The 27,804-nt window shown below is 58.4% G+C and overlaps 4 protein-coding genes across 8 annotated transcripts in view; 3 read left to right on the top strand and 1 right to left on the bottom strand.

The window, feature by feature from the left end:
- Positions 1-9,628, top strand: part of SNX8 (sorting nexin 8) — a 40,782-nt gene extending 31,154 nt beyond the window's left edge. Inside the window, exons 8-11 of the mRNA XM_081255716.1 lie at positions 2,801-2,869; positions 3,803-3,952; positions 4,238-4,387; positions 6,784-9,628. Of these exons, the coding sequence (XP_081111842.1) occupies positions 2,801-2,869; positions 3,803-3,952; positions 4,238-4,387; positions 6,784-6,894 (480 nt within the window). The 3' untranslated portion in view covers positions 6,895-9,628. The remainder of the gene's footprint in view (positions 1-2,800; positions 2,870-3,802; positions 3,953-4,237; positions 4,388-6,783) is intronic.
- Positions 9,629-10,037: 409 nt separating this feature from the next.
- NUDT1 (nudix hydrolase 1) lies at positions 10,038-16,869 on the bottom strand. 4 transcript variants are annotated; one of them, XM_081255720.1, is made up of 4 exons: positions 16,801-16,869; positions 15,213-15,322; positions 10,618-10,763; positions 10,038-10,351 (listed from the first exon to the last, which is right to left on the bottom strand). In XM_081255720.1, the coding sequence occupies exons 2-4, from the start codon at positions 15,299-15,301 to the stop codon at positions 10,179-10,181; spliced, it is 408 nt and encodes a 135-aa protein (XP_081111846.1). In that variant the 5' UTR covers positions 15,302-15,322; positions 16,801-16,869; the 3' UTR covers positions 10,038-10,178. The 4 variants fall into 4 exon arrangements, with proteins under 4 accessions (XP_081111846.1, XP_081111844.1, XP_081111845.1 ...); XM_081255718.1 differs by having other exon boundaries at positions 15,213-15,378; positions 16,801-16,864; XM_081255719.1 differs by having other exon boundaries at positions 15,213-15,378; positions 16,817-16,837.
- A 25-nt stretch (positions 16,870-16,894) lies between these two features.
- On the top strand, positions 16,895-22,784 carry MRM2 (mitochondrial rRNA methyltransferase 2). Its single transcript, XM_081255717.1, has 3 exons — positions 16,895-16,941; positions 18,626-18,915; positions 21,183-22,784. Exons 1-3 carry the CDS (start codon positions 16,934-16,936, stop codon positions 21,620-21,622), a joined length of 738 nt encoding a protein of 245 aa, XP_081111843.1. The 5' UTR covers positions 16,895-16,933; the 3' UTR covers positions 21,623-22,784.
- The window catches only part of MAD1L1 (mitotic arrest deficient 1 like 1), a 325,699-nt gene continuing 316,686 nt past the window's right edge, over positions 18,792-27,804 (top strand). Inside the window, exons 1-2 of one of the 2 annotated variants that reach the window (XM_081255711.1) lie at positions 18,792-18,915; positions 26,471-26,633. In XM_081255711.1, coding sequence (XP_081111837.1) covers positions 26,484-26,633 — 150 coding nt within the window. In that variant the 5' untranslated portion in view covers positions 18,792-18,915; positions 26,471-26,483. Of the gene's footprint in view, positions 18,916-22,871; positions 24,094-26,470; positions 26,634-27,804 lie in introns of those variants that run through there. The other variant, XM_081255710.1, reaches the window with a different exon arrangement.

The raw sequence follows: 27,804 nt of genomic DNA on the forward strand, positions 1-27,804 counted from the left end.
GGGTGGGTCTGGGGGGTTGTCAGGCTCCAGGTGGGGCGCTCAGGTGCCAGGACAGCTCTAAGTGATGAAAAGGGAATCTGACCACATTCCTGGTGTGGAAAGTGCTGGGTGTTCTTCCCCTGTGGTCCCCGTGCCTGAGTGTGTCTTTCAGCGTCACGTGGAATTGGCACGGGGCCCAGCCCATCTCCAGGTGAGAGGAGCCCACGTTTCCATGGCGGGCGGGGTGGGGTTGGGACCAGGAACGTGGTGTCAGAGGACTGGCTGGGTGGAGAGGCAGGCGAGCTCAGGCAGCTGCTTCGTGCTGGCCTGTGTCTTGTGCTGGGACCTCGCTCGGGCTGCTTTGCTCCCTGGGAATTTTTCTCTGTGATTAGAAACAAGGGAGCTGGCCTAGATCATTAACAGCTTTTTGTTTAACCCTTGGCCCTGTACTAAGAGCTCAGTTTGTACAGCATACAAACGAAGCTGTTCTGTGGCCGGGACCCAGGCCCTGGGCCCACAGCTCCCTCTTGGACAGGTAACCTGGAGGGGGTGCACAGAGCATGGGGGAGCCCCAACTCGATCATTTCCAGCATCTTTTCTGATTCAGATTTGGATGCTGCTTCTGCCCTGAAGAGGGGAGGCGGGCGTCAGGTTTCTGATGTGGTGCAGTTGGAAGTTCCCCGCGCCTCCGGGGCTCCTCACAGATGCTGCTCTGCAGTGTCATGTCTGCGCGGTGCTGTTGCCCGAACGTCCCTCATTGCTCTTGGTGGTTTCTATGTTGAAGTGAAATCAATACAGTTTTTTTTTTTTTTTGCGGTACGCAGGCCTCTCACTGCTGTGGCCCCTCCCGTTGCGGAGCACAGGCTCCGGACGCGCAGGCTCAGCGGCCATGGCTCACGGGCCCAGCCGCTCCGCGGCATGTGGGATCTTCCCGGACCGGGGCATGAACCCGTGTCCCCTGCATCGGCAGGCGGACTCTCAACCACTATGCCACCAGGGAAGCCCCCCATCAATACAGTTTTAACACGAAACTGGACCAAATGTCCTGTCAGGACTTTCATCCGTCAGAGCTAGGGTTCCACTTCACTCTTGCTGTGCAAGTGAAGATATCTGAGGGCTAGTTCTAAATTCCGTTTTTATGTATCACGGTTTTATTCTCCCCAGACCTGTTAGGAGACCTGATAACTATGTCCCAGCCAGACAAGCGAGACTCACAGTGGGGCTGTTTCTTCCTCGGTGCCAGGGCGTGTGCTTTCTGTAGAGGCACACGTGCTGGTGGTTTAGGGTCTTGCACAGCATCAGAGCAGAAATGGGACTTGGGAGCAAATGACACACGCAGGAGTCCCCCCCTGCTACACACTCGGGGAGGAACCTCTGTTCTCCTGTGTCCCCTGCCCAGTCAGGAGGGACAGGGCACCTGTGGCCATCTGGTATTTCCCTGAGTTGAAAAAACCTGCAACATGCCTGTTATTTTCCTGTCACCTTACTGGCTAGAAACTTGACTGTGGGTGCGGGATTGAATGGCTGGGAACCTCTAGGCTCAGCGGGCCCGAGGACCCAGGGTCCCCTGAGTTGGTGCCGGAGCTTGGGTGGAAGCCCCCGGCTCCCATCCAGCGCTTGTGTCCCCAGCGGCCTTGGACTTCTCTTCGTTTCTTCTGCCTGCTCCCTCCTCATACCGAGTCTGATGTGCGGTTTATGGGTTGAACTTTTCATTCTCTGCCATGGCTGGAGCTCTAGAGGTTTTAGAAGGGGCTTGGTTTCCTGGAGGAGCCGGTGCTGCACTTGGGAGAGGGGCTCAGTAAACACCTGGGAGAGGGGCTCAGCAAACACCTGGGAGAGGGGCTCAGCAAACACCTGGGAGAGGGGCTCAGCGCACCTGGCAGAGGGACGTGACGCATATTGGTGGCTGAGGGAGGTGAGGGTGCGAGAGCCCCCAGCACATGTGGCTGGGACCACAAAACTAGCATGGGGGGCTCCCTGGAAACCACCGTAGCCTGACCGTTGCTGTGGCGACGTGGGGAGGGTGCGTGGTGGCCTGCAGGTCCATGTTTGCCGTTCCTGGAGCAGGAGGTGGAGAGACCGCGCTTCTCCCTCGTGCTGCCCTCCCTCGTCTCCAGGCACCAACTTGGAGCCGGGAGCAGCCCAGCCCAGGGCTTTGGCACCGACTCCTCCTGCCTGGAGCGGCCCCGAGCATCGGTGCCCATTGGCCATGTGGATGTGGCTTGTCCGTGCGAGCGGCGCTGGGCTACACGCCTGGCGGGTGCGGTGGGTGACTCCGGGAGCGGGGCTTCACCCTGTCGTTACCAGGACACCCAGTCAGCAAACAGCCCCCTCCCATGACTCCGCGGGGCTCCCTGCATCAACCTTGGTGCAGAGGCGTGTGCGGGGTCCGCCCCCCTCCATGCCCAAATCTTCAGATTCAGTCCCGCAGCTGCAGAACCTCCCCTCGGCCCCTCGCAGGCCGTGCTTCTCTCCCTTTCGTTGAAACCACAGCGATTCCCCTTGTCCCCGGTGCATCCCTCCCACTTGCTCCCCCGTTTAAACCCAGCTCCGCTGTCTGCGGGCGGCCAGGCTGCTGGGCGGGTAGGGAGGCGAGCAGGACGCGAGGTGGGCACAGGGCACCCGGCCCTCGTTCTTGTGCACCTGCTGGTTCCGAGGCTTTGGCCTCACGTCGGCGGGCTGTCATGTGGATGGGGCCCCCTGCACAGCTGGTCCACAGTTCTGGGGGCCGAGCCGGCCTAGGCCTGCGGTGGGTGTGCGCCCCTGGCTCTGGGTCCTGTGTGCTCGGTCGGTGTTGGCCCACCTGCCCCGTGTTTTCCAGGGCAAACAGGAGGAGAACGACGTGGTGGAGAAACTGAACCTCTTCCTGGATTTGCTCCAGTCCTATAAAGTGAGTCTCGGCTGCTGCTTGGTCAGAGACAGAGCTGTCGAGAAGGCTGCTGTGACCTTTCAAGGGTGTGGCTCTGGGGGACATGGAAAAAGAGCCTGAAGCCAGGGCTGCGGGGTGCGGATGGGCCTCCTGCAGGCTTCCCGGGGGAGGGGGTTGTGCGCCCTGCAGGGTGCTGTGGGCAGGCCTCTGGCTTCCCCGATGTGAGAGCGAGGGGTGCGTGTGCGTGAGTGTGTATGTGTGTGAGTGTGAGTGTGACTGCTATTGCTCTCTATAAACACACGAGGGGCTGGCCAGTGGGAGCCGCCTCTTCTAGGGTGTGGAGGTTCTGGGACGTCAGGCCTCAGCTCGGGGCAGGGGCGGCTTTCCAACCATCGGTGGCGGGATGGATCACCTGTGAGCCCTGAGGATGCTTTGTGCTGAGCTCAGGGGGGAGCTGGCCCAGCGCCGGTGGGGACGGTTCTAGAAGGGGTTCCTCTACTGGGTGGGATAGCAGCCAGTGGCCTCTGAAGTTGCAGCCCTATGATTCTGTGGCTAGTATTCCCACAGGAATTGTGATCGGGGTTACCTTAGGGCCCCAGGGAAATGCCAGTGCATCGTCCTTTAGGAGACTGATCTTGCTGCTGGAGGGACACTGGCTTTCTAGAAGTTGCTCAGCATTACGTGTGAGGTCCAGGGCTGTCCCCGCTCTGCACTGCTCATTTCCCCGTGGGTTTCTGGCTCTGATGATTTGCACCGCGACCCCCTCACAGCTCACCCCGGGTGGCTCAGCTGGATGCTCCCTTCCACGAACACCGAGAGTGGAGTGAGCGGGGTGCCTGTGAGCTGTTTCTAAGCAGGAAAAGCCGTCCTCGCCTCCAGGCGTGGAGACCGCGTGCAGAGGGTGCCGTCTGTGTCTCCCGCCTCCTGGGCTGATGTGCCACCTCCTCCTGGCAGGACCTCTGTGAGCGGCACGAGAAGGGCGTGCTGCACAAGCACCAGCGGGCGCTGCACAAGTACAGCGTGATGAAGAGGCAGATGATGAGCGCCGCCGTGCAAGACCGCGAGCCCGAGTCTGTGGAGCAGCTGGAGTCCCGCATTGTGGAGGTGGGCCGGGCGGCCCGGGCCTGCCTGCGGGGCAGTGGGCGGGCCTTGGGGCACTTCCCCACACCTGCCGCCGGGCCCCGGGCCGTCCTCCCCGGCTTCCTGTGGTTGGCTCCCTGAGCTGCTGGGATGCTGACGCGCGAGCACCGGCTGACGGAGCCGGTGTGACCGATGCGTTGCACGGAGGGGGGGCCTGGCCCTGGGCTCAGGAGGGGCGGGGTGTGGGCCCTGGCGCTCCTGCTTCCCCCCGTGTGCCGGGCCAGTCGCAAGGGGCTCTCTGCTCTGCAGCAGGAGAACGTGATCCAGACGATGGAGCTTCGCAACTACTTCTCCCTGTACTGCCTGCACCAGGAGACGCAGCTGGTCCACGTCTACCTGCCCCTGACCTCCCACATCCTCGGGGCCTTCGTCAGCTCCCAGATCCAAGGGCACAAGGAGGTGGGTCCCCCCAACACCCCTGCCGTCTGGGCCAGCGCCCTTCTTCCTGCAGCAGCCCGTCCTGCAGGTCTGGCAGCCCCGCGGCTGACCTTGAAGAGTTTCTTGGGAAGTGGGTGCAGCGGGGGAGCTGGGACTTGGAACCGTTCCCGTGCGAACCTGCTCGTCCCACTGTAGCCGATGATGCTCCCGACATCGTCCTTGTGGCTCCCGGGGGCCGGGTGGTGGGAGAGCAGAGCAGGACCGTCAAGGAGGAATTTCTTCGCTTCTGGCCGAGTTCCAGACAGAGGTCAGAGGCGAAGCACATGGAATCCCCAGGAATGAGAGCAGACAGCGGGTGTCAGTGCAAGGAGGTGCAGGGGGACTGCAGATGGGGTGTTTCTCTGAAGACCCTGCTGAGCCCTTGAGAAGCGCCGTGACGGGCCGGGGACCCTGCGGACCGCGCCGACAGCCTGTGTCAGCCACATAGCGCTAGCTTGGTTTTTGGCTCTTTGCCCGCTGCCCCCAGGTACAGCGTGGGATGTGTGTGCGGCCAGGGCTGAAGGGATGCTTGGAAGGTCCCTGCCCGGTTCTGCGTTCGCTGGCCTTCTAGTAGCCGACGCCCTCCTTCTCCCTGACGCCCTCCACCCTGGGCTCCTTCTCGGCTCTGGGGGCGCCGGCACCTCCTGTGAGGGACACACCTGCCGGGCGCCGTGTCTAGCTCTTGGATACGCAGGCGGGGGGGCGGGGAGGTAGTGTAGGCTCAGACTCTCTGAACCTCACATCCTAGCTGTCTCAGCTTCCAGGTCTGCACCAGTCCTGAGCTCTGAACGGCCTTGGCTGGGTTGTTTAACCTCTGCGCCAGTTTCCCTACCTGAAAAGTGGCGTAGAATATAACCCTTACAGCCTTCCGAGACCGGCTCGGGGATTTGGTGGAAATGGGCCGCTTGGTCGTTGTTCCGTGCCAGGTCCTGTGGCCGTGCTGGGTACACACCTGCCCCGCAGCCATCCCTGACACCAAAGGAGTGGGAGATCCCAACAGGTCGGCCAGCTGGAGGGCACGGGTCCCACGCGGGGCCCCGGGGGTGGGCCGGGGTGCAGTCTGTGAAGCTGGCGACCCTGCCCGGAGGGCCAGGGAGGCTTTTGTGAGCAGCCCGTGGAGGGAGCTCAGACCTGTAGTTCGGAAAGGTGCCGGGTGGCAGCTGGGTGTGCGGATTCAGGGGTAGAAGACACGAGATGGTGCATCCAGGCGGGAGGTGGCTGGGCCAGAGCCATCTGGAGCCAGTAGTGCTGGAGCCGCCTGGACGGTGTGGTCAGCGTGTGGGTTAGTGTACACATCCCTCTCAGACTTGCTTTCAGAACCGCTGGGCCCAGGACTCAAGGGTCTGTGCTTTCAGTGGGACGCCAGGGGAGTCGGGCACGAGTGAGAAATGTTGCCCGTCTGAGACAGAAGTTCCTTGACTTTCTCTCAGTGCCTCGGTGACTTTTCACAGCAGCCCGAGGCCGAAGTACCTTTTTAATGGTTCTGTTTCTTACGTTGTTAGCTCCAGACAGCGTCAGAGCAGTGGTCCACGTAGCCTGTGACAAATGCTGAGTTTCCCTTGAGCGTTTCTCATAGTTCGTGGTGCCCCTGGAATTGGCTGGGGTGCCCAGGGTGCCCTCGGGCACAAGTGTGGGAACTGCAGGTGTGGCCAAGTCAGCAGCAGTGCTGGGGGAGGTAGGGCTGTACGCTGGTGATCCTCAAGGGCAGGTCCGGGCGGCTGGTGGGGACATTTCCTGACGCGATCCTGGATTTCTCCGCTGTGGGTGGCCCGAGTGCCCCGGTCTCGAAACGTGGAGACTAGGCTCTGCTCCAGCCGCGTGTTCCCAGGGCCACGCTGCTTCCTGTTGTGACGCGAGCCCCGCTGCCCCAGTGCTGGTCTCGGACACGGGCCTCGCTGCTCAGCCTGCTTCCGCGCAGACGCCTGGGGCCGGGAGCTGTGGTGGCGGTCGCCCTGCTCTCGCTTTGCCCGTGTCTGTGTTCCTCTGGTGGACGTTGTCTTGGCCTCTGAGCCGCCCAGAAGGCCGGCACCTGCAGACCTATCAGAGGGAGCAACCCAGTGATGACATTTCTTACGTCGAGCAGACCTGTGCCTTTCTGTCCCCGTGCAAGGGCGGTGGCACCGGCCACCGTGACCTCTGGTTACAGGTCGCCCTTACCTGGGCTGGTCTGTGGAGGGGTCTTCGGAGCGCTGGGCCGCGATGCGGGTGGGCAGGCCGGCCCGCCCCCAGTCTGGGAGCTCTGGGGGAGGCGACACGTGCGCTGGCCTGGCTGCCCGGGCGTCTCCTCTCTCCGTGGGCGTTCTGGGAGGAGGCAGCTGGCGCGTCAGGCTGCAGGCAGCCGCCATCTCCTCACCCCGCCCTGCCCCTTCCTCCTCCAGATGAGCAAGGTGTGGAACGACCTGCAGCCCAAGCTACAGTGCCTCTTCGCTGGACCGCACGGCGCCCCAAGCCCATCGAGGTCCCCGCACGACGGCCTGTCTCCTCACTAGTGCTGGGAGGACGTGGGCGGCAGCTCCGGCGCCCTCACTAAAACTTCTTTCCAAATGGTGTGTTCCTGTTTAATTCCCTTCACGTGGTGGCTGCCCCGACCCCGAGGGGGCCCAGCGTTGGGCTGCAGCCCCTTGTGGAAGCGCTGATGCCCGGGCAGGGTGGGGCCAGGTCCCGGTGGCCGTGGTTCCCCTCCCCTCGCGGGGAGCAAGGCCGAGGACACGTGCTAGGCCGCCGGGCGTCCACAGAAGCTGCGGCCACACGGGGTCTGTCCCGGTTGTCCTCGACCCTGCCCGGCCCTCCCGACGCGCACCGTGGCCCGTCAGTCTGGTGGCGACAGTGTTGAGAGTCCCTGGACTGGTTCTCTGCCAGGACCCACAGAGGGCGAGGCGGCAGGGATGGCTTGCACACGGCAGACCGTGCAGGGGGGCGTGTGCCTGGGCCCACGTGCTACAACAGTCGGGAGGGTTCTGGAATAGCTGAGCGGAGAGACGGGGGCAGGACCGTCCCTGCGGCCGGCGTGCTGCCGTCGGACGGCGGTGGCCGTGTCCGACACGGAACTGGCCGGCGAGACCTTCCGCTGCGGCCCGCAGACAGCCCTGGCCGTGCGAGTGGGGGCCCGTGGGTCCCTGGGCCCAAACTGTGAGTGAGCCCTGGCGGCCCTGGTGTCTGTGTCCCTCCCTCCACGGCACGCACACGTGTGCACGCTCACACCGTGACCCTGTCGTGTGCCCGGTGGTCTGAGGTGTGGAGGACAAAGCGGGGACCGAAGCGTCTGGAGGTCTGTGAGCCGACGCTTCCACCGTCTGTCCAGGTGCAGGCGGCTGCCTGTCTGTTCTTGGGAGGCCACACCGTGAACGTCGAGGCTGGCAGGGCAGTGGGCTCTGCGGGGGGATCTGTGTCGCTCTGGTAACCCTCTGTTACACCAACTTCGCTTATTCGGGGCAGCAGGAACCCTCCTTCCAGCCTCCCTGCCACACTTGCCGGCCCAGAGCCTGCTCCGAGGGGGCGGCCGTCTGGAGCCGTGTGGGCTTACGTCCGCCTGGGGCCTGGGTGTGTCCTGCCCTGAATCCCTGTTGTGTAAGTGTCCCCCATCCTTCACGGTTCTCACCGGCTTGGGAGGGCGTTGGAAGAGGTCGACTGCACCGGAGGGTCTCTCAGATCCCTGCCTTCCTGCAACACGTGCCTGGTTCTGGGGTTTGCCCTCGGTGTGAGGCACGCACGTGGGACCCAGAGGCTCTGGGTGGCAGGCAGGCTTCCCTGGTGAGCTGACACATGCCACAGTCTAGGGCAAAGTGAGTGTGCCCACCTGGGCCTGGGCTCACCCACACGTGGATTCTGCCTGTGCCAGCAAAGCCACAGGCGTGCGGGGAGGCCAGCTATACCCCACCCCGCTGGAGCCCCACGGCAGCCAACGTGTGCCTTCCTGTGCCGGGTTGGCCAGTCTCCTGGAGGATGAGGGGAGGGGTGATGTGCCCCCGGAGCCTGGCCAACAGGGGCCGTCTGTGCCATTTGACCCTTTCTGGGCTGTTTCTGCGTTTTGATCCCTCTGTGTAGAAACGGGTTCCCAACCACTTTGAGTGGCTCTGTGCCGCCCTGCAGGCTGGTCCCCGGGTGCTGTGTACACTTGAACCGCAGAGCGTGACCACAGGCCTCTGCTGTCCTGGCCCTGCGGCGGTGGCTGCTCACCCCCGAGGTCTGTCTGGGTGGAGGGACATGAGGCCACGGGACAGCGGAGGGCGGGGGAGATGCCCTGGCCGCGTGGTGGGTGGTGGTGCAGCGGCACGGAGGGTGGGGAGCGTCTTCCCGGTCAGGTTGAGGCTTGCCCTCCCCACACGGGTCACCAGGGAGAGCTCTGACACCAAAGACATCAGATGCACTTTCCAGGAGAGAACCCTCCGGGACTGGTGCCCGCGTGGAAACCAGAAGCACGTTCTTGGTTGGAGGCCTGGCCTCGCTCTTCCTGAGAGGCTCACCTGCAGGGCACTTTCTGGTCCACCCGCGCCCCCCACCCCAGGTGCTGGAAAGGGGTCAGCGGGAAGATGCTGGAGTGACCGTGTCCCCCTCGTGTGGCAGCTGGGGGCGCAGAGGCACCTTTTCCACAAAGCTCCCCGTCCGCCCTCCACCCGGGCTGCCGCTGGGTTCCCAGGCTCGGCGGGCAGGGTTTTCTGCTGTGTTTGCTCGGGGAGGGGGAGGAGAGGCTGCTCCAGCTCCAAGGTGGGCCCCGCACACCTCTGCGTCCAAGCTTTCCTCACGCCCGGGAGAGCCCGGTCACAGCCCCGTGAAAGGACGCCCGGTTCCGTTTTCCCGATGGGAGCCCTTCGGCCGCTCCCGTCCCGTTAGGGCTGAGTGCGGCTCACCACTGCCTTAGCCTGGCCCAAGGCGTGTGCCTTCAGGCCACGTCCCTCCAGCTTGTGTCCAGGTGACTCGGTGGTGACCCACAGCGACGTTCCAATCAGTGGGCGAAGACGCAGAGTGGGGAGGAGGGGGGACGTGGCCAAGGCAGGCTGCCCTGGGGACGCGGGGCTCGGGCTGCCGGAGGTCAGGACGGTTCTGTATCTGAGGCCTTTCCTCTTGCTTTGCGTTGAGTCTGGTTATGTATGAAGCACTTTATACGGCTGCAGGGATCAATGACCATCACACCCAGTTAACTGGAATTGTTTACAAATGAGCTACATTCCGAGATTTTTATCACTGAACTTACATGAACAACAATCATTAAATGTGTTTATGAAAGTTGGGTCAAGTTGTGAAGTTTTTGTGTGAGTGGTTGGTACCCCCCGCCCCCTCCCCAGGGTCAGAAACCAGGACAAGAGCAGCCTGTCTTGGGGGAGGGAGGGCGACCAGGTGATGGTACATTAGACGGGGGTTGGAGCCCTGGGCCCTGACCGCGCCTCTGTTTCCCCGTAAGGGGGTGGGTGAGAGGAGGACACGGCCTCTAGCCCACCCCCGGATCCCGCGGCCCCGCGCACACCTACGCCGGGCCTCCCTCACCAGTTCTCCCCCGTGGGACGTCCGAAGAGCCGTCCCCTCCCCTTTTGCGCCTGTGTCTCTTTCCCCCATCTCTGTCCGGTGGTGCAGGTCACAGCCAGGTACATCTGGCGGCTCCCTGAGGATGGGACTTCGTGAGGCCCGGTGAGAAATGTTGAAAAGGTAAAAGAGGTTTATTTTCCTTTCCATCCAATCATGCGCCAGACAGACGAGGCCCGGCCGGTGTGCTGAGCCTGGAGCCACAGCGTGGCTGGGCAGGGACTCTCACGGCCCGAGGGACGAGCTCAGCTCTGTCCTAGACTGTGTCCACCTCGCGAAGCTTGTAGTCCAGGATGGTGTCGTGACCCTGGAACTTGAAGTAGCCGTGGAACTTCTTCTTCTGAAGCAGGAGGGGAAACCAGTAGCTGTCATCGGGCCACATGTCAGCAAAGGGGATCTGGTCCAGCTGGAACCACTGGGGGCGCATTTCTGAGTCAGTGAAAAGGAACGGTCATCGATGTTCAATCCAGGCTTTAAACTGACTTTTTGTGAGGAATTACTCAGTTACCCTGTGAGGAACTTGACATACTTTTGTATTTAACCCTTGTGACTGCATCCCTTACCTTACAGAAGAGTAGGGAGGCTCCGGCGCTGCTGTGTTTCAGCACCTGCCCCTGGGGGAGGGGAGGGCTGCCGTGCCGCTCGTCACCTGCCTCCCTCTCACCCGCCGTGAAGGGATGAGCCCTGAGACTCACCGTCGCTCTCCACTGGTGTCCCGTGGACACTGTCTGTGCAGAAGATGTGCACGTCCATCAGCTCGGGGTTGCCCACGAACTCAAACACGATCTGGCCCACCTTCTGCAGTGCGTCCACGGTCAGACCGCTCTCTTCCTGCAGCTCCCTGTGGGCAGAGGCAGATGGATGCACCCGGACAGAAGGTGACAGTTAACGCGAGGCGCCCACGCCCTGCAGCACCCGCGAGTGGTGCTGGGAGGATGGAGGGGCGGAGCGTGTGCATGTGGCCAAGGGCTCGGGTCCGGGCACCGCTGTTCAGGGGCAGCCAGACCTCCATAATCGAGCACGCTGGGCGCACCACGCGGCAGGTCAGGCCTGGCCCAGCTCAGCTGCTCGGAGGTCCCACGGGAGGCCCTGCCTGTCCTGCTCGGCTCTCCCTGGGGCCGTCAGGTGTGCGTGGCGCTCTGCGGGCTGCAGCCCCCAGAACCCGGCCCCGAGCCCAAGTCCTCCTGCCCAGAGAGTTCTGCCCTGTCCTGTCCCTGCTCAGAGCTCAGGGTCAGACTGCAGGTTTCTACTGTCTCTTCCCCAGAGAAGGGGCTGTTTTAACTCCTGTCTCGCTGTGTCCCTCCTTCTCAGGACCCCTTCCCTCAGCTCAACCACCTGTGCTTGTAGGAAGGGGTCAGGGGGCTGATCTCCCCACCTGAGTGCACAAGTGCCGGGCGATTCACAAGGAGAACCGGGACTCCCCCCCCACATTTAACAATGCTTTCCCAAGCTCCATGTTCATTGTAGACAATCTAGCAAACACACAGGGAGTCCTCACCCAGCAAGAGCCCTTGCTACCACTGCAGTTCCCCCTTTGGGTCTTTCTCCTTTGTGCCTCCCTTTTAAGAACTGCAAACATGCCGCCCGTACCTTGTACCTGTGCTTTTCACACAACACTGCAGAGCCACGTTCTACGCTTCAAGGAATTCAACCAGCTTCTCAGCTGTTGTGTATCATAGAATAAAAGTCCCACGTCGCTCATCACGAAACCTGACGGTACACACCGTCTGCCACCAGCCTTTCAACCCACCGGCTTCCCCGCCGCTGTTGTCCTGCGTCTCGTTCCATCCTTGGTAAGCGCTTTCTGGATGCTCTGCTGTGCTCGGGACTCTGGGGACCCCACGAGCCCTGCACCCGTGAAGCTCAGCACCTGTGTCTCCTGCTAGAGTCTCACTTCCCCACTGCCCTGTATTTATTTTTGTTGCTGTAAAAACATTCTAATTATACCTATTTAGAGTGGTAGGTTAAAAAAAGGTCCTTTTAAGCTTTGATCTCTGAGTTATGTTAGGAACACAATGCGTAATTACTTCCTGTTGCCTGTAATGAGGACTCGGGGAAACCAGCGTTTGTTAAACACGTGTGTTGGGTTAAACGGTCTTATTTAAATGGAGGCCTTATTGAGCTTGGAATCTGCCCTAACCTTCCTGTGAGGCCCAGAGAGGAACTGTATCCATTTGCTGCCATTCAGATGCAGCCCAGGTGATGCTCTGGAAGCTGGAATTTATTCACTGAGATGGTTAATTAAAATTAGACACGACCTAAAAAAATGAACATGTGTTTTCACTTGCAGGGGTGGAAATGGCTCCCCAATTAAATGTTAACAGAAGACTTCCGCAGGGCCCACCCCTACCTCCGGCAGCAGGCTGGCGAGCTCGTTTTTAAAAACGTCACCTACTGATTTAATATTGTGACTAATTTTGGCTCATCTTCCCCGAGTCCACGGCAGTGTATGAAATACCAATAATGTCATCGCAGGCAGAGCTGAGCTTGTTTCGGGCCGGGATAACCAGGCAGCCAGGGGTGACACTGATCCAGTTTTGCTGACGTGTCTGACTCATCTCTGGGATGTTCCCCACACGGTGGGGGGCATGGGGGCCCTGCGGTCCAGAGCCCGCCGGCCGCACGGCCTTCCAGAGTTCTCTAATACGGTGCTGTGTGTCCTCACCGCTGCTCTGCGGGTGCTGGCCAGAAAGGTGGGCGTGCTCCACACCCGAAGCTGAAACCTGGCTGTGAGGCACCCTGGATCCCCAGGTGCCTGCAACTCCCTGCAACCACGCAGGAGGAAGGATGCATCTTCCCTGGTGCTCAGATGGCTTCCCCCCAAGGACATCCAGCATGGAGGAAGGGACAACCAGTCTCACAGCCACCTGAGTCTGCTGGCACGTTAACCCAGCTGTTGAAGTGGGGCCCACCCTGGGACCCCAAAGCGCAGCGCACCAGATACCCCCAAGGCTACCGTGACCTCGCTCGTCAGGGCACGACAGCCAGGGCCTGGGGCCTAAGGAGCAGCCCCACACACATGCACAGAAAGAGGCCAGAGCTGCCCTAGGGGCCTGGGGCTGACGGCTGAGTCATCCCCAAAGTGGGCGAAGCCCTGTTGCTTAGAACCTGCCACCTGTCCCGACCACCCCATGCAGGGGCTCAACAGTCCTTTGTCAGGGTGGTCCTGACACTTGGCTCCATCCTACACCCAGGCTGGAACCCTGGGGAGAGGACACGGGGCTCCTGGAGAGAGCTGCCCAGAGCTGACCCACAGGCCCTGGGCACCAGCGTGGTGCCATGCAGTCACAGGCAGACTGGTCTACACCAGGCGGGCGGTGTGGGCCCTGGATGGTGCACTTCTGGCCTCAGTGTCAGGGTAAGGCCAACCCTGCCTTAAGGAAGGGCCCCCGGGCAGAGCATGGAGACCATTAGTGCCCGGTGGCTGTGGAGAGGATGTCCCCCAGTGGGGCACGCTGCCTGCAGGGGCTGAGTATGCCCTCCAGGACACCCGGCTATCAAAACGGAGCTCAGGGCGCCCTGGGAGGAAGCGCCCTCCACAGCCCCACCTGCTGGACGAGGCCTCCAAAGGGCAAAGGATCACGAGGCTCTAAGAGGGTAACTGAAACCTTGACAATAAAGCAGTAAGTAAGCCTGAATGACAACAGAAAGTCATCGATTTCAGGACGGTTCTGTGATCTGTGGTGAGGTCGGCACAGAGGAGTGAGGTCGGGGGTCACAGGGCCACCGCTCCAGTGCCTTCTGGTCGTCCAGCGAGTGTCTGGAGGGCAGACTGCAGGGCCCAGCACGGAGTCTGCTCGGCTGAACCGAGTTTAATGCCAGTGGCCCACAGAGGCTGAGCAGGTGGCTCAATTTCATTAGTCACTGGGGCAAACAAAGGAAAACCGCCACAAGGTATCACCACACCTGCCGGGATGGCTAAGATGAAAAGGACAGAAGGTGCCAGGTGTCGCTGAGGATTTGGAGGAAGCGGATCTCATACACTGCTGGCGGGAGTCTAACTGAGCACAGCTGTTTGGCAGCACGTGCTAAGGCCGAACACCTCGAATTCTCGAGGGGAGCATCCACCGGAAAGACCACATAAGACCGTCCACAGCTACATCACTTGCAACTCCAACCCGGAAACGGCCCCAAAGCCCACGCCCGGGATGAGCAGGCCGCAGTGTGTTCATAAACCGGACTGGACCACTGCCACGTGCAGTCATCACACCAGGAAGAAGCCACAGCTGCGAGGCTCTTTCTACAGGGTATTTCTGAATGGGCCAATCCATCAACTGTGACAGAAGTCAGGGTGAAGGCTGTCGGGCAGGGTCCACCCTCCAGTCCCATTTCTTCATCTACGTGCTGGTTAAATGATGGACCCATTTCTTAAAAACTCCCTGATGAAGGCTGGCGTTTTCCTACATGCACTTTATACTTCAATACAAACGTGACTTACAAAAGGTCTTCAGTCCTGGCCTCACGACGGACAGAGGGCGTAATTCAGTGGGATCAGAAAGGTGGCGGCTCTGTGAAGGAAGTCCAGAGGTCTACGGAGAAGAGCTGGGGGAGGGGCACCTTCTCCGATGGGAAGGCCGAGGAGGGGTCAGCCAGAGGAGGAGCCAGGAAGAGTGAGTGGGTGACGACAGCTTGGGGGGTCCGGGGGGGGCAGGGATGGGAGCGAGGAGGAGAGGCCAGACCGCGTGGGGCTCAGTGGATGACACAGGAGGTTGGGTTTATCCACACAAGCCTGCGAGGTGCAGGAAGGCAAAGGGGCTGCGGTCTGGAGGCCTGTGTGATCTCGGGCACACTGCTCAACCTCTCTGGGCCTCAGTTCTTCCCATGTGAAAGTGGGTGTGTCAAGGAAGAACTGAAACGGTGTGCGGAAGCTCCCAGACACGCTCGTCACCAGGTTCTCTGAACAAAGGAAGGAGCCCAGTGACTGGCCAGTCCCTTGGCTAGAAAGAGGAAGCCAGGATTCTTCTACCCAAGCCACTGCACAGCAGCTTCCCAAATATGTCCTACAAACCACGACTGCAGAGCAGCAGCTAATGTGTACTGAGCACGGACCACGTGCCAGGCCTCGCTCAGTCCCTTCTGTTAATTTTCTCACTTAATCTCCACAACAGTCCTAAGAGGTAGGTACTGTTATTATCTCCACTTTGCAAATGAAGAAACCGAGGCTCAAGGATTCAGTCTGGGCTCCAGGTCACGTGGCTCTAAGTAGTCCAATCAGGGGCCTGGCTCTACAGCCCGAATCCTTGTCGCCTGCGGAAGCTGGTTCTGCCGTCAGGCCTGCCCCTCCCCTCACCTCTTGGCTCCATCCTCGATGGTCTCTCCTTCTTGAACTTTGCCTCCGAAGCCGTTCCACCGGCCGGCCCCGAAGCCTCGTTTCTTCATGCCCAGGAGGACTCGCTGAGGCTGCAGAACGAGTACCAAGGTGTAGAGCCTCGAGGCACGCATGGTGCCCTTGGGTTCTGCAGGGAGGGCAAGGGGTTGGGTCAGCTTGACCTGGCTGTGGACGGAAGCGTGTGTATTGAGGTGGCCAGGGGCCAGGGGGCCAGGAAATGTGCTCTGCAAGGCAGGGAGAGGCAACGTCCCAGCTCTGCCACAGGTAGCAGGTTTTCTGGGGTAGAGAGAGGCCTGGCCACCAGAACCCAGGGGCATCAGTGCCCAGGCCCTTTTGCTTACTGGGCTGATGCAGCAGGTCAGATGATGGCCCATCCCTTCCCCTCCCCACTCCTTGGCACAGGGCTGTTCCTGCTCCTGTGTCCAGGCCCCGAGCCCACCGGGCACCAAGAGAACCATGCAATTTACCCAGCGGTTCTTGAGTCTGGCTTTTGGCCTTGGCCTTTTCATTATGGGGCCTTCTTTTGGCCTACTGTGTTCTGGTTTCTGCCTCTCTACAAAAGCAGACACCCAGATTCCCAAGAAATGCACGGCTCCTGACAGCGGAGAGTCCACCCAGGGAGGCCTGGCTAGTCCCCACTCCTGACAGGTTTTCACACTCTGCTCACAACTGTTGCTGTCTGGGACCTGGTGCTGGAGCCCAAGGGCCTCTCCTGCTCGAATGGTTTGTGTGGTCCAGAGAAAGACTCGGAGGGTGACGTCGGTCACTGCTGGAGAAATGCTGGAAGAGCAGGACCAAGTTAGCTGTCGATCCATCCCCACCCCAGTCTGGGGCCCACACTGGGCGAGATGCAGGATTCAGGACCAGCGACCCTCCTGGGAAGTTACGGTGTCTGAGAAAAGGGCCCTAGGCCTGGGTCCTGGTGCTGGCGGTAGGTCAGGCAGGAGAGGTGGGTCTCTGTGGTCCAGCCTCCCTTTAGTCTGCGGACTCTGTCATGCCCTCGACCTGTTTGCGTCCAAAGGCCCGGCTTCCTAAGGTAATTGGGACGCTGCTGCTGCTGCTAGAACTGTCAGCTGTCACTGATCAGGCACTGATTATATACTTCCCCCCAATTATCCCCTTTAACAGACCCAACAACTCTGTGAGCTGACACTTAACCTTTTCCATTTTCAGCCAAGGAAACTGAAGCTCAGAGAGGCTACGTTTGACCCCCAAATCAAACACTGGAGCCGGTACCCAAACCTGCGTCTACCGCATGTTGAAGTCTAGTTGGCTACAGCTCTTGGTTCTGCCGTCAGACAGGTCCCCAGAGAGCCCGCCTGAAGTCAGGGGTCGGGCAGTGCCCCGTGTCAGCCGGGTGGCCTCTCAGCGGGGTCGCCTGTACACCGAGGCCCGCGACTAGGGTTTATAGACAACGCACAGTCGAGCGCCAGGCTCGGACTCCCGTGTCTGGGGCCTTGTCCGTGCAGGGTCTCCAGCCGCCCCCGCCCACCGGGCGCTGCCTGGCAGGTCGCAGGCCCGTCTCCCGTGGCGGCGCTCCCGGACTCACCCTCACCCGAACTCACTGGCTCCCGGGCTCTGCACGCGCCTTTCCCACCCGCGCGCCGCTTCCGGGGGCGTGGCCTCTGGCCGGAAGCGAGGCCGGCACTTCCGGTGGCGGCAGCTGGAGCAGGTCGGCGTTCATGGCCAGGTGAGCCGGGCGGTCGGGTGAGCCGGGCGGTCGGGTGAGCCGGGCGGTCGGGTGAGCCGGGCGGTCGGGTGAGCGGGGCGGTCGGTGAGCGGGGCGGTCGGTGGGCGCGGCGGCTGGCGCTCAGCCGGCATTTGTGGAGCACCTACTGCATGCCTGTGGGAGGCGGAGTGGCCAGGGGCCTGCCCCAGGTTTCCGGTCCGAAAAGGGGCGCAGAGCCCACCTCTTCCAGGCCCGGAGAGGGTCAGCCCCGGCGAGGTGACTGGGGGAGACCTGCCAGCACGAAGCGGACGGTCGGCGAAGGCTCGCGGGGAGGGGCGGGCGGGCGGGCGGAGAGCCGGAGGGGGCTTTAGGAAGGGAGGGGCGGGTGGGGGGCGCCGCGGGTGGGGGTGAAGCTGTGTAGAGCTGCTCAGGCCTGAAGCCTGAGTGCCAGAGGTGAGAGGTCCGCGTGGCTGAATCCAGGCCGTGGGACGGGGCTGGAGGCCCGCTGCCCAGATCAGGTGGGCTCGGGGCGTGTAACTCCGCTCTCCACGCCTCCGCTGACCGGTGGGATTAGTTCTGGCGCCCGGGACCACCTGTGTCCTCTTTCCTTGAGACTCTGTACCCCTTTTGAAGGCAGCAGTTCTCACGTTATTGTCTCCAAATCTTGTCACCGTGTTTTCATGCTGAAAGAACTTTTGGCTGCTAGCCATGGGGCTAATGGCAGCCTTTTTCATCAGAAGAAAGGACGCAGAGCTTCCTCTGTCGGGTTGTTCTGAGCCCTACATGAAGGGAGGTGCGGCTAGCTCGCAGTCGGTAAGCTGTTAACAACCCCACTTCCCCTAAGAGGCTTGGAGATTGCGCTTCGTTCACACACGGGGTGAGTTCCGTTTTTTTAAGAAACGTGACAGGCCGGTCAGACCCTGTACTAGCCGCCAAAGCCGTGGAATTAAGCAAGGGAAGGACCTGTCCTCACGGGGTTTTCTCAGAGTTTCTCAAAACCCAGTGGAAATTTCTATCCACTGGGAAAGAATGTTACTTTCATTAATTTTATCATTTTTAACCAGTCTTGGGGACACTTCGGTTGACACAAACAGGGTCACTACCATTAACGTTTTGAGTTTTCCTGAAGAAAACTTCAGGAGGAAAAAAAACACCTTTGGACTGAAGGGGAGAGGCCTGCTGGAGGAGCTGCTCCGGCTGCCATAAACAAGCACCCCAGGATGGGCGCCTTACGGAGCAGAATTTTCTGGCTCAGTGTCTGGAGGCTGGAAATCTGAAATCAAGGTGTCAGCAGGGTTGGTTCCTGGGGCATCTCGACTTGTAGATGGCCATCTTCTCCCTGTGTCTTCATGTGGTTTTTGCTGTGTGTGTGTGTGTCTGTGTCCTAACTTCGTCATACAAGGACACTAGTCATATGCGACTAGAGCCCACCCATGTGACTTCATTTTGCCTCCATTGCCTCATTTAAAGACAAGCCACCTCTTGAGGTGCTGGGGGTTGGGACTTGACCGTAGAGACTTCAGGGGGATGTGGTTCAGCCCGGAACACCTTCTCTCCGGCTGTGGGGCCTCATCACGTCACCTCTCCCTCTTGGGCCACGCTGTCCCATCTCTGAAAACGTGCGGATTGAGCCTGGGGCCCCAGTGAGCTCCTGACCCGCTGGGTCTTTGCGATGCCAACCTGCTTGCTCCCTTTTCCTCACCAGCTCCTTGAAGCTAGTGTGGGCTTCCTTTCGGCGTCAACGGTTCCACGCCAGTGGAAGTTGCTTCAAGGGCCGGACCGGCGCTGAGCACCTGTGGCTGATGCGGCATCTGAGGGACCCGTTTGTGAAGGCTGCGAAGGTGGAGAGTTATAGGTGTCGAAGTGCCTTCAAGCTCCTGGAGGTGAACGAGAGGCACCGGATTCTGCGGCCCGGCCTCCGGGTGTTGGACTGTGGCGCCGCTCCTGGCGCGTGGAGCCAGGTGGCTGTGCGGAGTGTCAACGCCGCGGGCACAGGTGGGGCCTCCTGACCACTGTGGTTTACACGCAGGCGCTGCCCTCTGCCAGGGGATGCAGAGCAGCTGAGCCGCCTTGTGAAGGCACATGCTTCTGCATGGTTGTTTAGGAGGAATGATACAACACTGACATTTTCAAAATGAGAGACAGGGTAGAAAGGGCTAATGGAAATGAAAGTCACCTCACATCACACCACAGTAGTGCGTAGACTAATATATTGGTGTACATCCCGTACCTTTGTTGCTGATTTGGAGCCTCAACAGAGCTATTTTTTTTCTTTTTTTGGCTGACTGATATATTGATGTCTTTCCATGACAGTACAACTGAGGCAACCTCAGGGGTTTCCAGGTCCTGGTCCTTGAAGCCCTGGGTTTCCTGGAGGTGCTCCTGGGGCTGCCCGGGGGGGCCCTCGTGGCTCTGGATTCCCCACTTTGGCTTAACTTGAGGGACTTAGCTTTTATCTGTTTTACGTTTAGGGGTTTTGACTAAGATCGTCTATATAAAAAAGTTTCCTCTCACTAATAGATGAACTAACTATGCAAGGCAGGAAACTATGCCGTCCTTTGAAATAGCTGCGTAGTATTCCAGATAACGGTTGTACTGTTGGTGTTTAGCCAGTCTCCTCATCTTGGGCACCAAGGTTGCTTTTGGGTGTGCAGTGCTGTGGTAACGATCCTTACCACTTGTATTTCCTGCTGTAAAGTCTGAGGGTACCACGTGCACTGGCATTATGACACGTGAAGTTCACAAAGATCTCTCCCAGACACCTTAAAAACAGTTAAAAACATTTCTTTTGAGCTTAGTATTTATCAGCTAGGTAAATGAATGAGTCAGAAACTTCTGTTCCTTTTCCCACCACTGAGTCTATCCACAGACTTCCCAAGAACTGATTGTGGTGGTTCCTGTCCCCGTGATTTCTCTTCAGTAGAAGCAGGAAAATGCCAAAGTTTAACTTGTAGGAAGAGGTGGCAGAAGCAGAGAGTGTGTGGATCAAATGGTTTGGGTTCTTTTACTCCCAGAAGTCGCAAAAATGGAACCAAAGCCATTTGCCTTTAGAGGACACTTCCTGGGGCTGTAGTATGTGGGACGTTAAAGGAGACACCAGAAGTGTATAAAATGGGATGAGAGGGCTTCCCTGGTGGCGCAGTGGTTGAGAGTCCGCCTGCCGATTCAGGGGACACGGGTTCGTGCCCCGGTCCGGGAGGATCCCACATGCCGCGGAGCGGCTGGGCCCGTGAGCCATGGCTGCTGAGCCTGCGCGTCCGGAGCCTGTGCTCCGCAACGGAAGAGGCCACAACAGTGAGAGGCCCGCGTACCGCAAAAAAAAAAAAAAAAAAAAAAAAAAAAATGGGACGAGAGATGTCCCACTTGTCACGGCTGAAAACGGAGGGCTTTTGCCTTTGAAAAATGAGGTATCCTGCAGAATACCCGGACTTCCAATCTTTAGATAGAGATAAAACACCCTGCCCCCTCACCCGTGGAGCAGGTTTTTTACCAAGCCGACTGAGCTACAAAAGAGTCTGTTCCCTTCATGTATCTAGCCTGTATCTACCCTGGCGTGTAGGGGTGGTGCAGGGAGGGGCCCCAAGGGCTTGTGAAGAGGGGAGCTTGGAATGGGAAGGGAAGGGAAGGGAGGTGGAGCCTGGGGGCAGCGGCCGTGCGGGCAGGAAATCTTGTTTCAGGTGAGGTGAAACAATGACATCTTTTTATTTCACCGCTGGCATCACTCAAATATGGGCAGGGTATCAAATTTTTTTACCTTATTTTGCATTTGCCCGTTTCCCCCCTCTCTTGGCTTGTTTCTAATAGTTTCTACATTGAAAGAAATGGGATTAAACTGCAGAATGGATTTGTTGATCTAATCCAGAGGCACTTTGTGTACTGCTGTGTCATTTTCTGTTGCAGTTTGTCAAGAAGAGTACTCCGAGAGAAAAGCCCTTTCATGGAGAGCAAAGCTCAGGGAGTGAAATGAAATCGGAGATGGTGTCCGGGCCCAGGGTGTGTCCCCAGGTCTGCCTGTCCCCTGGGACAGTCACTTTTCATCTCTTGGCCTCTGTTTTCTCAGAGGTAGAGGGACCACCACTCCCCGCCCCGTGTTTTTGTAGGATGTATAGAAAGTGGGGAAAGGCTTGTGTCCACATATTTGCACATTAGCTCTTTTCCTCGGTCCTGACTTTTTATTTCTATTTTATTATTTTGTTGCATTTATTTTTTGTGGGAAGATTCAGGGTGTAAATAAGTAAGCACATTCACCATTTCTTCTTTAGATCCCAGTGCTCCTGTTGGCTTTGTGCTTGGGGTAGATCTCCTTCACATATTCCCCCTGGAAGGAGCAACTTTTCTGTGCCCTGCTGATGTGACTGACCCAAGAACCTTCCAGAGAATCCGAGAACTGCTTCCTGCTGGGAGAGCAGATGTGATTCTGAGTGACATGGCACCCAACGCCACAGGGATCCGGGGCCTCGACCACGACAGGCTCATCAGCTTGTGCTTGTCCCTTCTGGACATGGCTCCAGAAGTCCTGCACCCTGGGGGAACATTCCTGTGTAAAACCTGGGCTGGAAGTCAAAGCCATCGGTTACAGAAGAGACTGACAGAGGAATTCCAGAAAACAAGGACTGTAAAACCTGAAGCCAGCAGGAAAGAATCATCAGAGGTGTACCTCTTGGCCACACAGTACCAAAGAGGGAAGGGGGAAGGTCTGTGAAGGAATGAGAGTTTCTTCTGCTGTTTCTGGTTCTTTTTCACTGCAAATGTAGCTTGAGCCCTTTCCTGAAGTGTGGCTGGGGAGATCCGAGCTTGATCTGGGATGCAGCAGGCAGGACAAATGGGGGAGCTTTTTTTAAGCCCCAAAGATATGACAAAACTATATTCAGTGTCCAAGACATGATAAAAAAAGTCTCTATAACATGATTCGTGAAGAGGAAGAGATAGGCAAGGATTAAAGGATGAAAAGGCAGACTGAGGGAAGGATAAAAACGCTGGGAGGCAGAGAAACATACACACGGACACCTTTATGTAACTTTCTCTTCATACCCACCTTAGTATGTTACAGAGAAACAGGCTTCCACCCTTGCTTGGAAACAACCCACAGGTTTCCAGGTGTTATTTTGGGTTTACCGTGTAATGTAGAAAAAATCTGAAGTTTCAGTCTGGGGATTTGTGTCCATCTCTCTGGCGAATGATCTGGAAATACATCCATTCTTCAAGCAGTGAGAGTTCTCAGAACAGTTAGGGAAGACATTTGGTATGAATTATGCATGGGGTGGGTGTGGTTTGCTTTTTTTCACTGGAATTGTTGCTGTAATACTCCAGCCTCCAAAGACTTAAAGGTAAGTGCCAAAGCAAGCAGAGAAGTGGTGTGTTCGTTTATTTCCTTTTACTCTTCCAGGAACTGGATGCAACTTTACAAAACAATGTAGGCCGTATTATTTATGGAATTTCCATGTTTTTAAGTGCATCTTTTGAAAAATTAGTTTCTTCAAAACCACTTCCTGGAGGTGTGCTCATCTCTTAAGAAGAGTTTATTGATTGTAATGATGATTAAATGTGTAGACCGAAAAAAAAACGCACCACCTATAAGTTGAGAGTTATGTTTTATTTGGTGGACAAAACAGGACTTAAGCCCGGACACAGCATCTCAGATAACTTGAGAGATTGCTCCAAAGAGGCAAGGGGGGAGCCAGGATCTATAGGAATTTTAGCAGCAAAGACCAGGTAGTTGGAACATCAAATGATAACTGTTAACAAAAGAAAAGCAAGGGCTTCCCTGGTGGCGCAGTGGTTGAGAGTCCGCCTGCCAATGTAGGGGACACGGGTTCGTGCCCCGGTCCGGGAAGATCCCACATGCCGCGGAGCGGCGGAGCGGCTGGGCCCGTGGGCCATGGCCGCTGAGCCTGCGCGTCCGGAGCCTGTGCTCCGCAACGGGAGAGGCCACAGCAGTGAGAGGCCCGCATACCGCAAAAAAAAAAAAAAAAAAAAAAAAAGACATCTCAAGGAATTTAGTGCTTTTCTACGTTTGGGAAGATGCCAGAGTCGGGGCTCACTTAAATCATTCCTTTGATGTGCACCTCAGCTCTCTGGGGCCAGCGTCCTATGTTTTCTCTTCCTGAGTTTCCTCGGTGTGCCGTTGGGGTGGTAGGGGCGGTGAGGTGGTGGCTGCAGTGTCTGACGGTGGGCATGCCGTTTCCATCCCGAGTTCCCTGGGCTCACCCTCGGAGGTGGCTGTAGTGGCTGGTGACCGGAATGTCTTTTATTTACTGATACGGCAGGCAGCAGTTTTAGTTCACAAATCCGAAGGATCGCTGGGGGAAGGGAATAGATACCCAGGAATCTCCATAGGGTCCTAGGGTAGTCCAGATCACTGAAGTAGGCTGCAGGCCCGACTTCTAAATTTTTGTTTTATTTGCGCTCGCAGTCCGCTAATGCAGCCCAGAGAGCCTCCTGTCCTGCTGGCACCTCCCCATCCCGTTTCTTTCCGGCCACAAAAACTTGTGTTTTATTCTCTGGAAGAAGGGAATTCGGTGCAGACCCTCGGGCGCTTAGCAGGGGGAGGGGAGGAGGAGGGGGCGGTGAGACCCGTTAGTGGACGCAGGTTGCTGTGGTTCCAGGAGGGACCTGCTGGCTGTGGGCTGACCTCGCCCCGCTCTGCCCTTGCGCCCTGGAGAACTGGGACCCAGACGACGGCATCGTGCCCCGACAGCTCACAGGGCGCTGGGAGGGTAGCTTAGTAGCCCGGTTTTTCGCGTTGTTTTAGAGGGCCAGGGTAAAGTAAAAAAGGCATTCATTCAGGCAAATACTGTAGTGGCAAAATCTGCGGACTAGTCCGGCGGGCAGGAAAGTTTGGCCCTGCGAGGCCACCGTTGGCCGGTGCTGTTCCCCACAATACGATGCGAGGCAGCCGCCCAGTGGAGTCCTGACCCGCGGAGGCCGGGGCCACCAAGATAGTCTCACGGGCTGGCCTTTGGTTCCCAGCCCTCTCCGAGCGGGGTCTCCTGCGAGTGGGTGGCTATAGGGCGAACACGAAAGCCCCAGGACCCGTTGGTGCGCGGGCCCGGAGCTTTACGGCTTGCCCCGCCCAGGTCTCGCGAGAGCGCAGGCGTACGTCTCGCGATACGCGCGCGTAAAAGAGGGAGATCTGAGCAGCGGCGACGGCGGCACGGAGGCTGAGGCGGTTAGGTGAGCGGCAGGGGTCCGGGGGAGGGGGGCCGGGCCGGGCCGGGCTGGGGGGCGGGTGCTGAGCCGAATCGGCGGGGTTCGGGCGAAGAAGAGGCTGGGGCAGCCAGCCGGGTCTGGGTGCGGCCGCCGCCCCCTGCCCTGGGGCTCTGAGACGGCGCCCCGTCGGCGTCCCCCCTTCCCTCTTAGACCCCGGCCCTGGGGCTCTTACCGGCGCGCCCACTGTCTGTCCGCGTGCTCACCGGGGCCGGGGTCCCTGCTGGCTCGCCTCTCCGCTCCGTGCTCTGTCCTCCGAGCCTGGGCGCGTCCCGTGCAGCCCCCCAAGGCTTCTTCTCCGAGAGGAGCAGCTGGAAAGGGCCAGGGTTCGAGGGGCGAGCGAGGGCCGGGGCGGAGGTGGCCACGGAGGAGAGGCGCTTCTCCGCCCGGCCTCCAGGAAGACGGCGCATCCCCCATCCCCCGCCGCCCCCAGACGGCCCAGTGCAGAGAGAGGAGCTCTTCCCGCAGCCCCGGCCTTTCGAGTTGACGGCACTGCCGCCCGCACGCCTTCACTTGAGCAGGTGGGAGCTGCCACGACTGTAGTTTACAGCGAAGGCGACCGGCGGGAGGGTGGGGAGCGCCTGGCCCAGAGCCGCACTCCCGGCAGCGAGTAGGACGGGAACTTTCATGTGATCTCTAGTAGAAGTCAGGAGGAAGCGGACAAGCGGGTGGTGAACTGAGGCCAGCGTAAGTGCCCGTGGCGGTGTGAAGTGGTGTTGCCGGGTGGGGAGCATCCTTGTGATCTCTGTAGGTGTCCTCAGGTGTCCTTTCGCCAAGGAGGGCAGTCGAGAGGCGGCGTGCTCTGGGCTCCCAGCTCAGGGGTTCCGCTGAGAGCAGTTCACGTTCAGGGAGTAGACTTCTGGAAGATGTGAGTGTCTGATAGAGAGGATGGAGTTTGAGCTTTCACCTTACCGCTTGCCTTACGGAGTGGTTTAGTTCCAGACAGGTGAAAATGGACGTGTGCTTTTCATTCTGGTGTATTAAGTGCATCAGCTCTTGAGAAGAGGGTGTATTGGCTAAATTTCCCATCATGGGATGGAAAGTATGGCCCTGGTCAAACGGGAGGATTTGCCTTCCAGAGCAGAGCGCTGCTGCCTGGCCCCACGCGGGCCTGTGTCTCTCAGGGAGGCTCACGGCCCTGTGAGTGCCCCTCCCCGGTCTCTCTTGTAGCCCATTTTCCATTTGTGGAATGAAGGAGCGGTAGAGAGAACAGCGGTGTTGTGCAGCGGGGGAAGCGATGGCCTACAGAAGACAAGGGCCCTTCGTGCCCAAGGCCAGGTTTCTTGTTAAGTGTGAAATTCAGAATCAAACCAAGCTTCTTCACCTTTTTGAGGGGGGCGGGTGGGTTGGGGGCAGGTGTCTTCAGTCTAATACTTAGGGGAAATCAGTGAGAGCTGGCTGCTTTCCTCAGGGGAACACAGTGTGCACCTGTAGGAATTCACACCTGTTGGCTGTTAACTGTGCCTAGGACACTTCCACACCTTCTGACTGGTAGACGGCCTGGTGTGAGGCTGTACTCAGCCCAGGGTTGGGGATGCATGTTCTTTGCTGCTGCCTGTCCTCGGCCCTTCACACATTGGCCTGCGGAGCATCCTCGACCTTTAGAGCCAGACAGACCCAGGTTCCAATCTAAGTTCTGTAACTTTCGGAGCCTCATTTTCTATCATCTCTAAAAGAATGTGTAAGAAGATCTCATTCATCTGCCCATTGTGATGATTGCTGTGTCATGTGTTAAATTACAAGCAAAGTGATAGTCAAACTCAGTGGCAATAGCTGTGCCATCTGCCATTTGGAGACTTCTTTTGGGCCTTATAATCCTCACAACTTTGAAAAGTGGGGTCCTCAGTTTACAGACAAGGAGACAGGCCCAGGAAGTCCTGGTGCGCGGTGAATGGCAGGTACCTCTCTTTGTGGCACCTGTGGCTGAACATAGTAGTGACGCTCGTTAACGTCTTTGTTAACCTCTAGTCAGCACGGCCGTGGTTGTCCTCCTTACTGCACTGTCGTGGGCTTTGTTTCTGATTCCCAGAAGCTAGGCTTTTTGTGATTGCTTATGTGGGAGATGTGCCACCTGACTGCCGAGCGCCTTATCTTGGGAGCCGTCTGTCTGTCCTGCTGGTGTGCAGGTCAGCACCTTGGTGGCCTCCGTTTCTTCTCTGAGAAATTGGCAGTGAGGGCTCCCAGCTAACTCCAGAGAATGTGGTTACTGTCACGGGAATATTACAAGGGCTCTGGGAGAGCATTAGGGGAGTGGGCCTGCCCAAAGGTACCCCTGCCCGGGCAGCTGGCAGAGCTGATGGCTCATGAAAAGGCTCCCTGTGACCCTTCCCTTGTTTTCCTCCAGAAGGGAAGTGGCCATGGAAGACCTGGGGGAAAACACCACCGTCCTGTCCACCCTGAGGTCTTTGAACAATTTCATTTCTCAGCGAGTGGAGGGAGGATCTGGACTGGATGTTTCCACGTCTGCCCAAGGTTCTCTGCAGATGCAGTACCAGCAGAGCATGCAGGTGAGTGGTGTGTGTTGGGATAGGGGCCTCTAGGTAAAGACACCTGCTCTCAGGTGGGGCTGGTTCAAGTTCCAAACGGTGCAGGCGAGCGGTTTGTGTCTGGATAAGGGCCTCTACGTACAGAGACTCTCCCTTAGGTAGGGCTGATTCAACTCCCATATAGTTGAGGCAGGTGAACGCTTTCTCAGCCTAGAGGCCAGCTGGCCATCCCCCACATCTCCAACGTGGATCGCCATGGTTTTGGAGGATAGCCAGAGGTCATGGTCTGGCCCTGAGCTGTCCTGGCTCAGAAGCCTGAGATAACAGCAGCCCCAGAGTGGGTCTGGTGTTCAGCAGTGTGCTGACGCTAGCGAGCTCGCAGACACTAAAGGTAGGGTTGGAAAGCCAGTGTATTCATTTAATCGAGGGAAACAATCCCAAGCTGCCTGGGCACATGACCACTGGAATTGTGTAGCCAGCTGCTGGCTCCCTTGATGGTGTAACACATGGGAGGGCTGTGTCTTAAGCACAGGTTCTTGGTCAGCCTGGCAGGAAAGGCAGGGCAGCGAGTGAAGCATTGGGCATAGGACAGTCTCAGGCTGTGGGGGCCGTTTGCACATCTTCGCTTCAGTCTGCCATGGCGTGATTTTTATAGTTTCACTTTGCTCATAGTCTTATTTCACTTTATTCCAAGTTCTCGGCAGTGCTCGCTGTGGACACGGTTGTAAAGGCTCAGGCCTCCTGAAGGCCTTCAGGTTCTGAAGAGTCGTGGGGCCACTGCTAGTGGGGGCAGGGATCGCTGGGTCCACATAGGGAGGGAATGTGGTGTCTGAGCCATGTCCAGGCCCCTGCCACTGTCAGGGCTGCATCAGGTGATCTCTGGCTTCTCTGCTTGCATTCCTTCTCTCTTGTCAGCCTTGCCTGTGTTGCTGCAGCCTTTCTGCTATAATGTCCTGTGTCAGACGAGCCAGTGGTTTCCTGTTGCTCTGGGAGCCCTGATGAGTCCATGCCACGTTTGCTAAAACAGAGGCTGGTGTGTTTGTATGCATTCGTTTGCTGAATCGTTGAATTACTTACTATGTGTTTGTTAGTGGGCTAAGTTGCTCACTGCCCTTTTTTTTTTGGCAAGGACTGTTCTTTATCCTGAAATTAGGTCATTTATATTTGTTTTTGTTGTTAAAACACCTTTTTT

The sequence above is a fragment of the Mesoplodon bidens genome (genome assembly GCF_964165515.1).
Source record: "Mesoplodon bidens genome assembly, chromosome: 15".
NCBI classification, from domain to species: Eukaryota; Metazoa; Chordata; class Mammalia; order Artiodactyla; family Ziphiidae; genus Mesoplodon; species Mesoplodon bidens.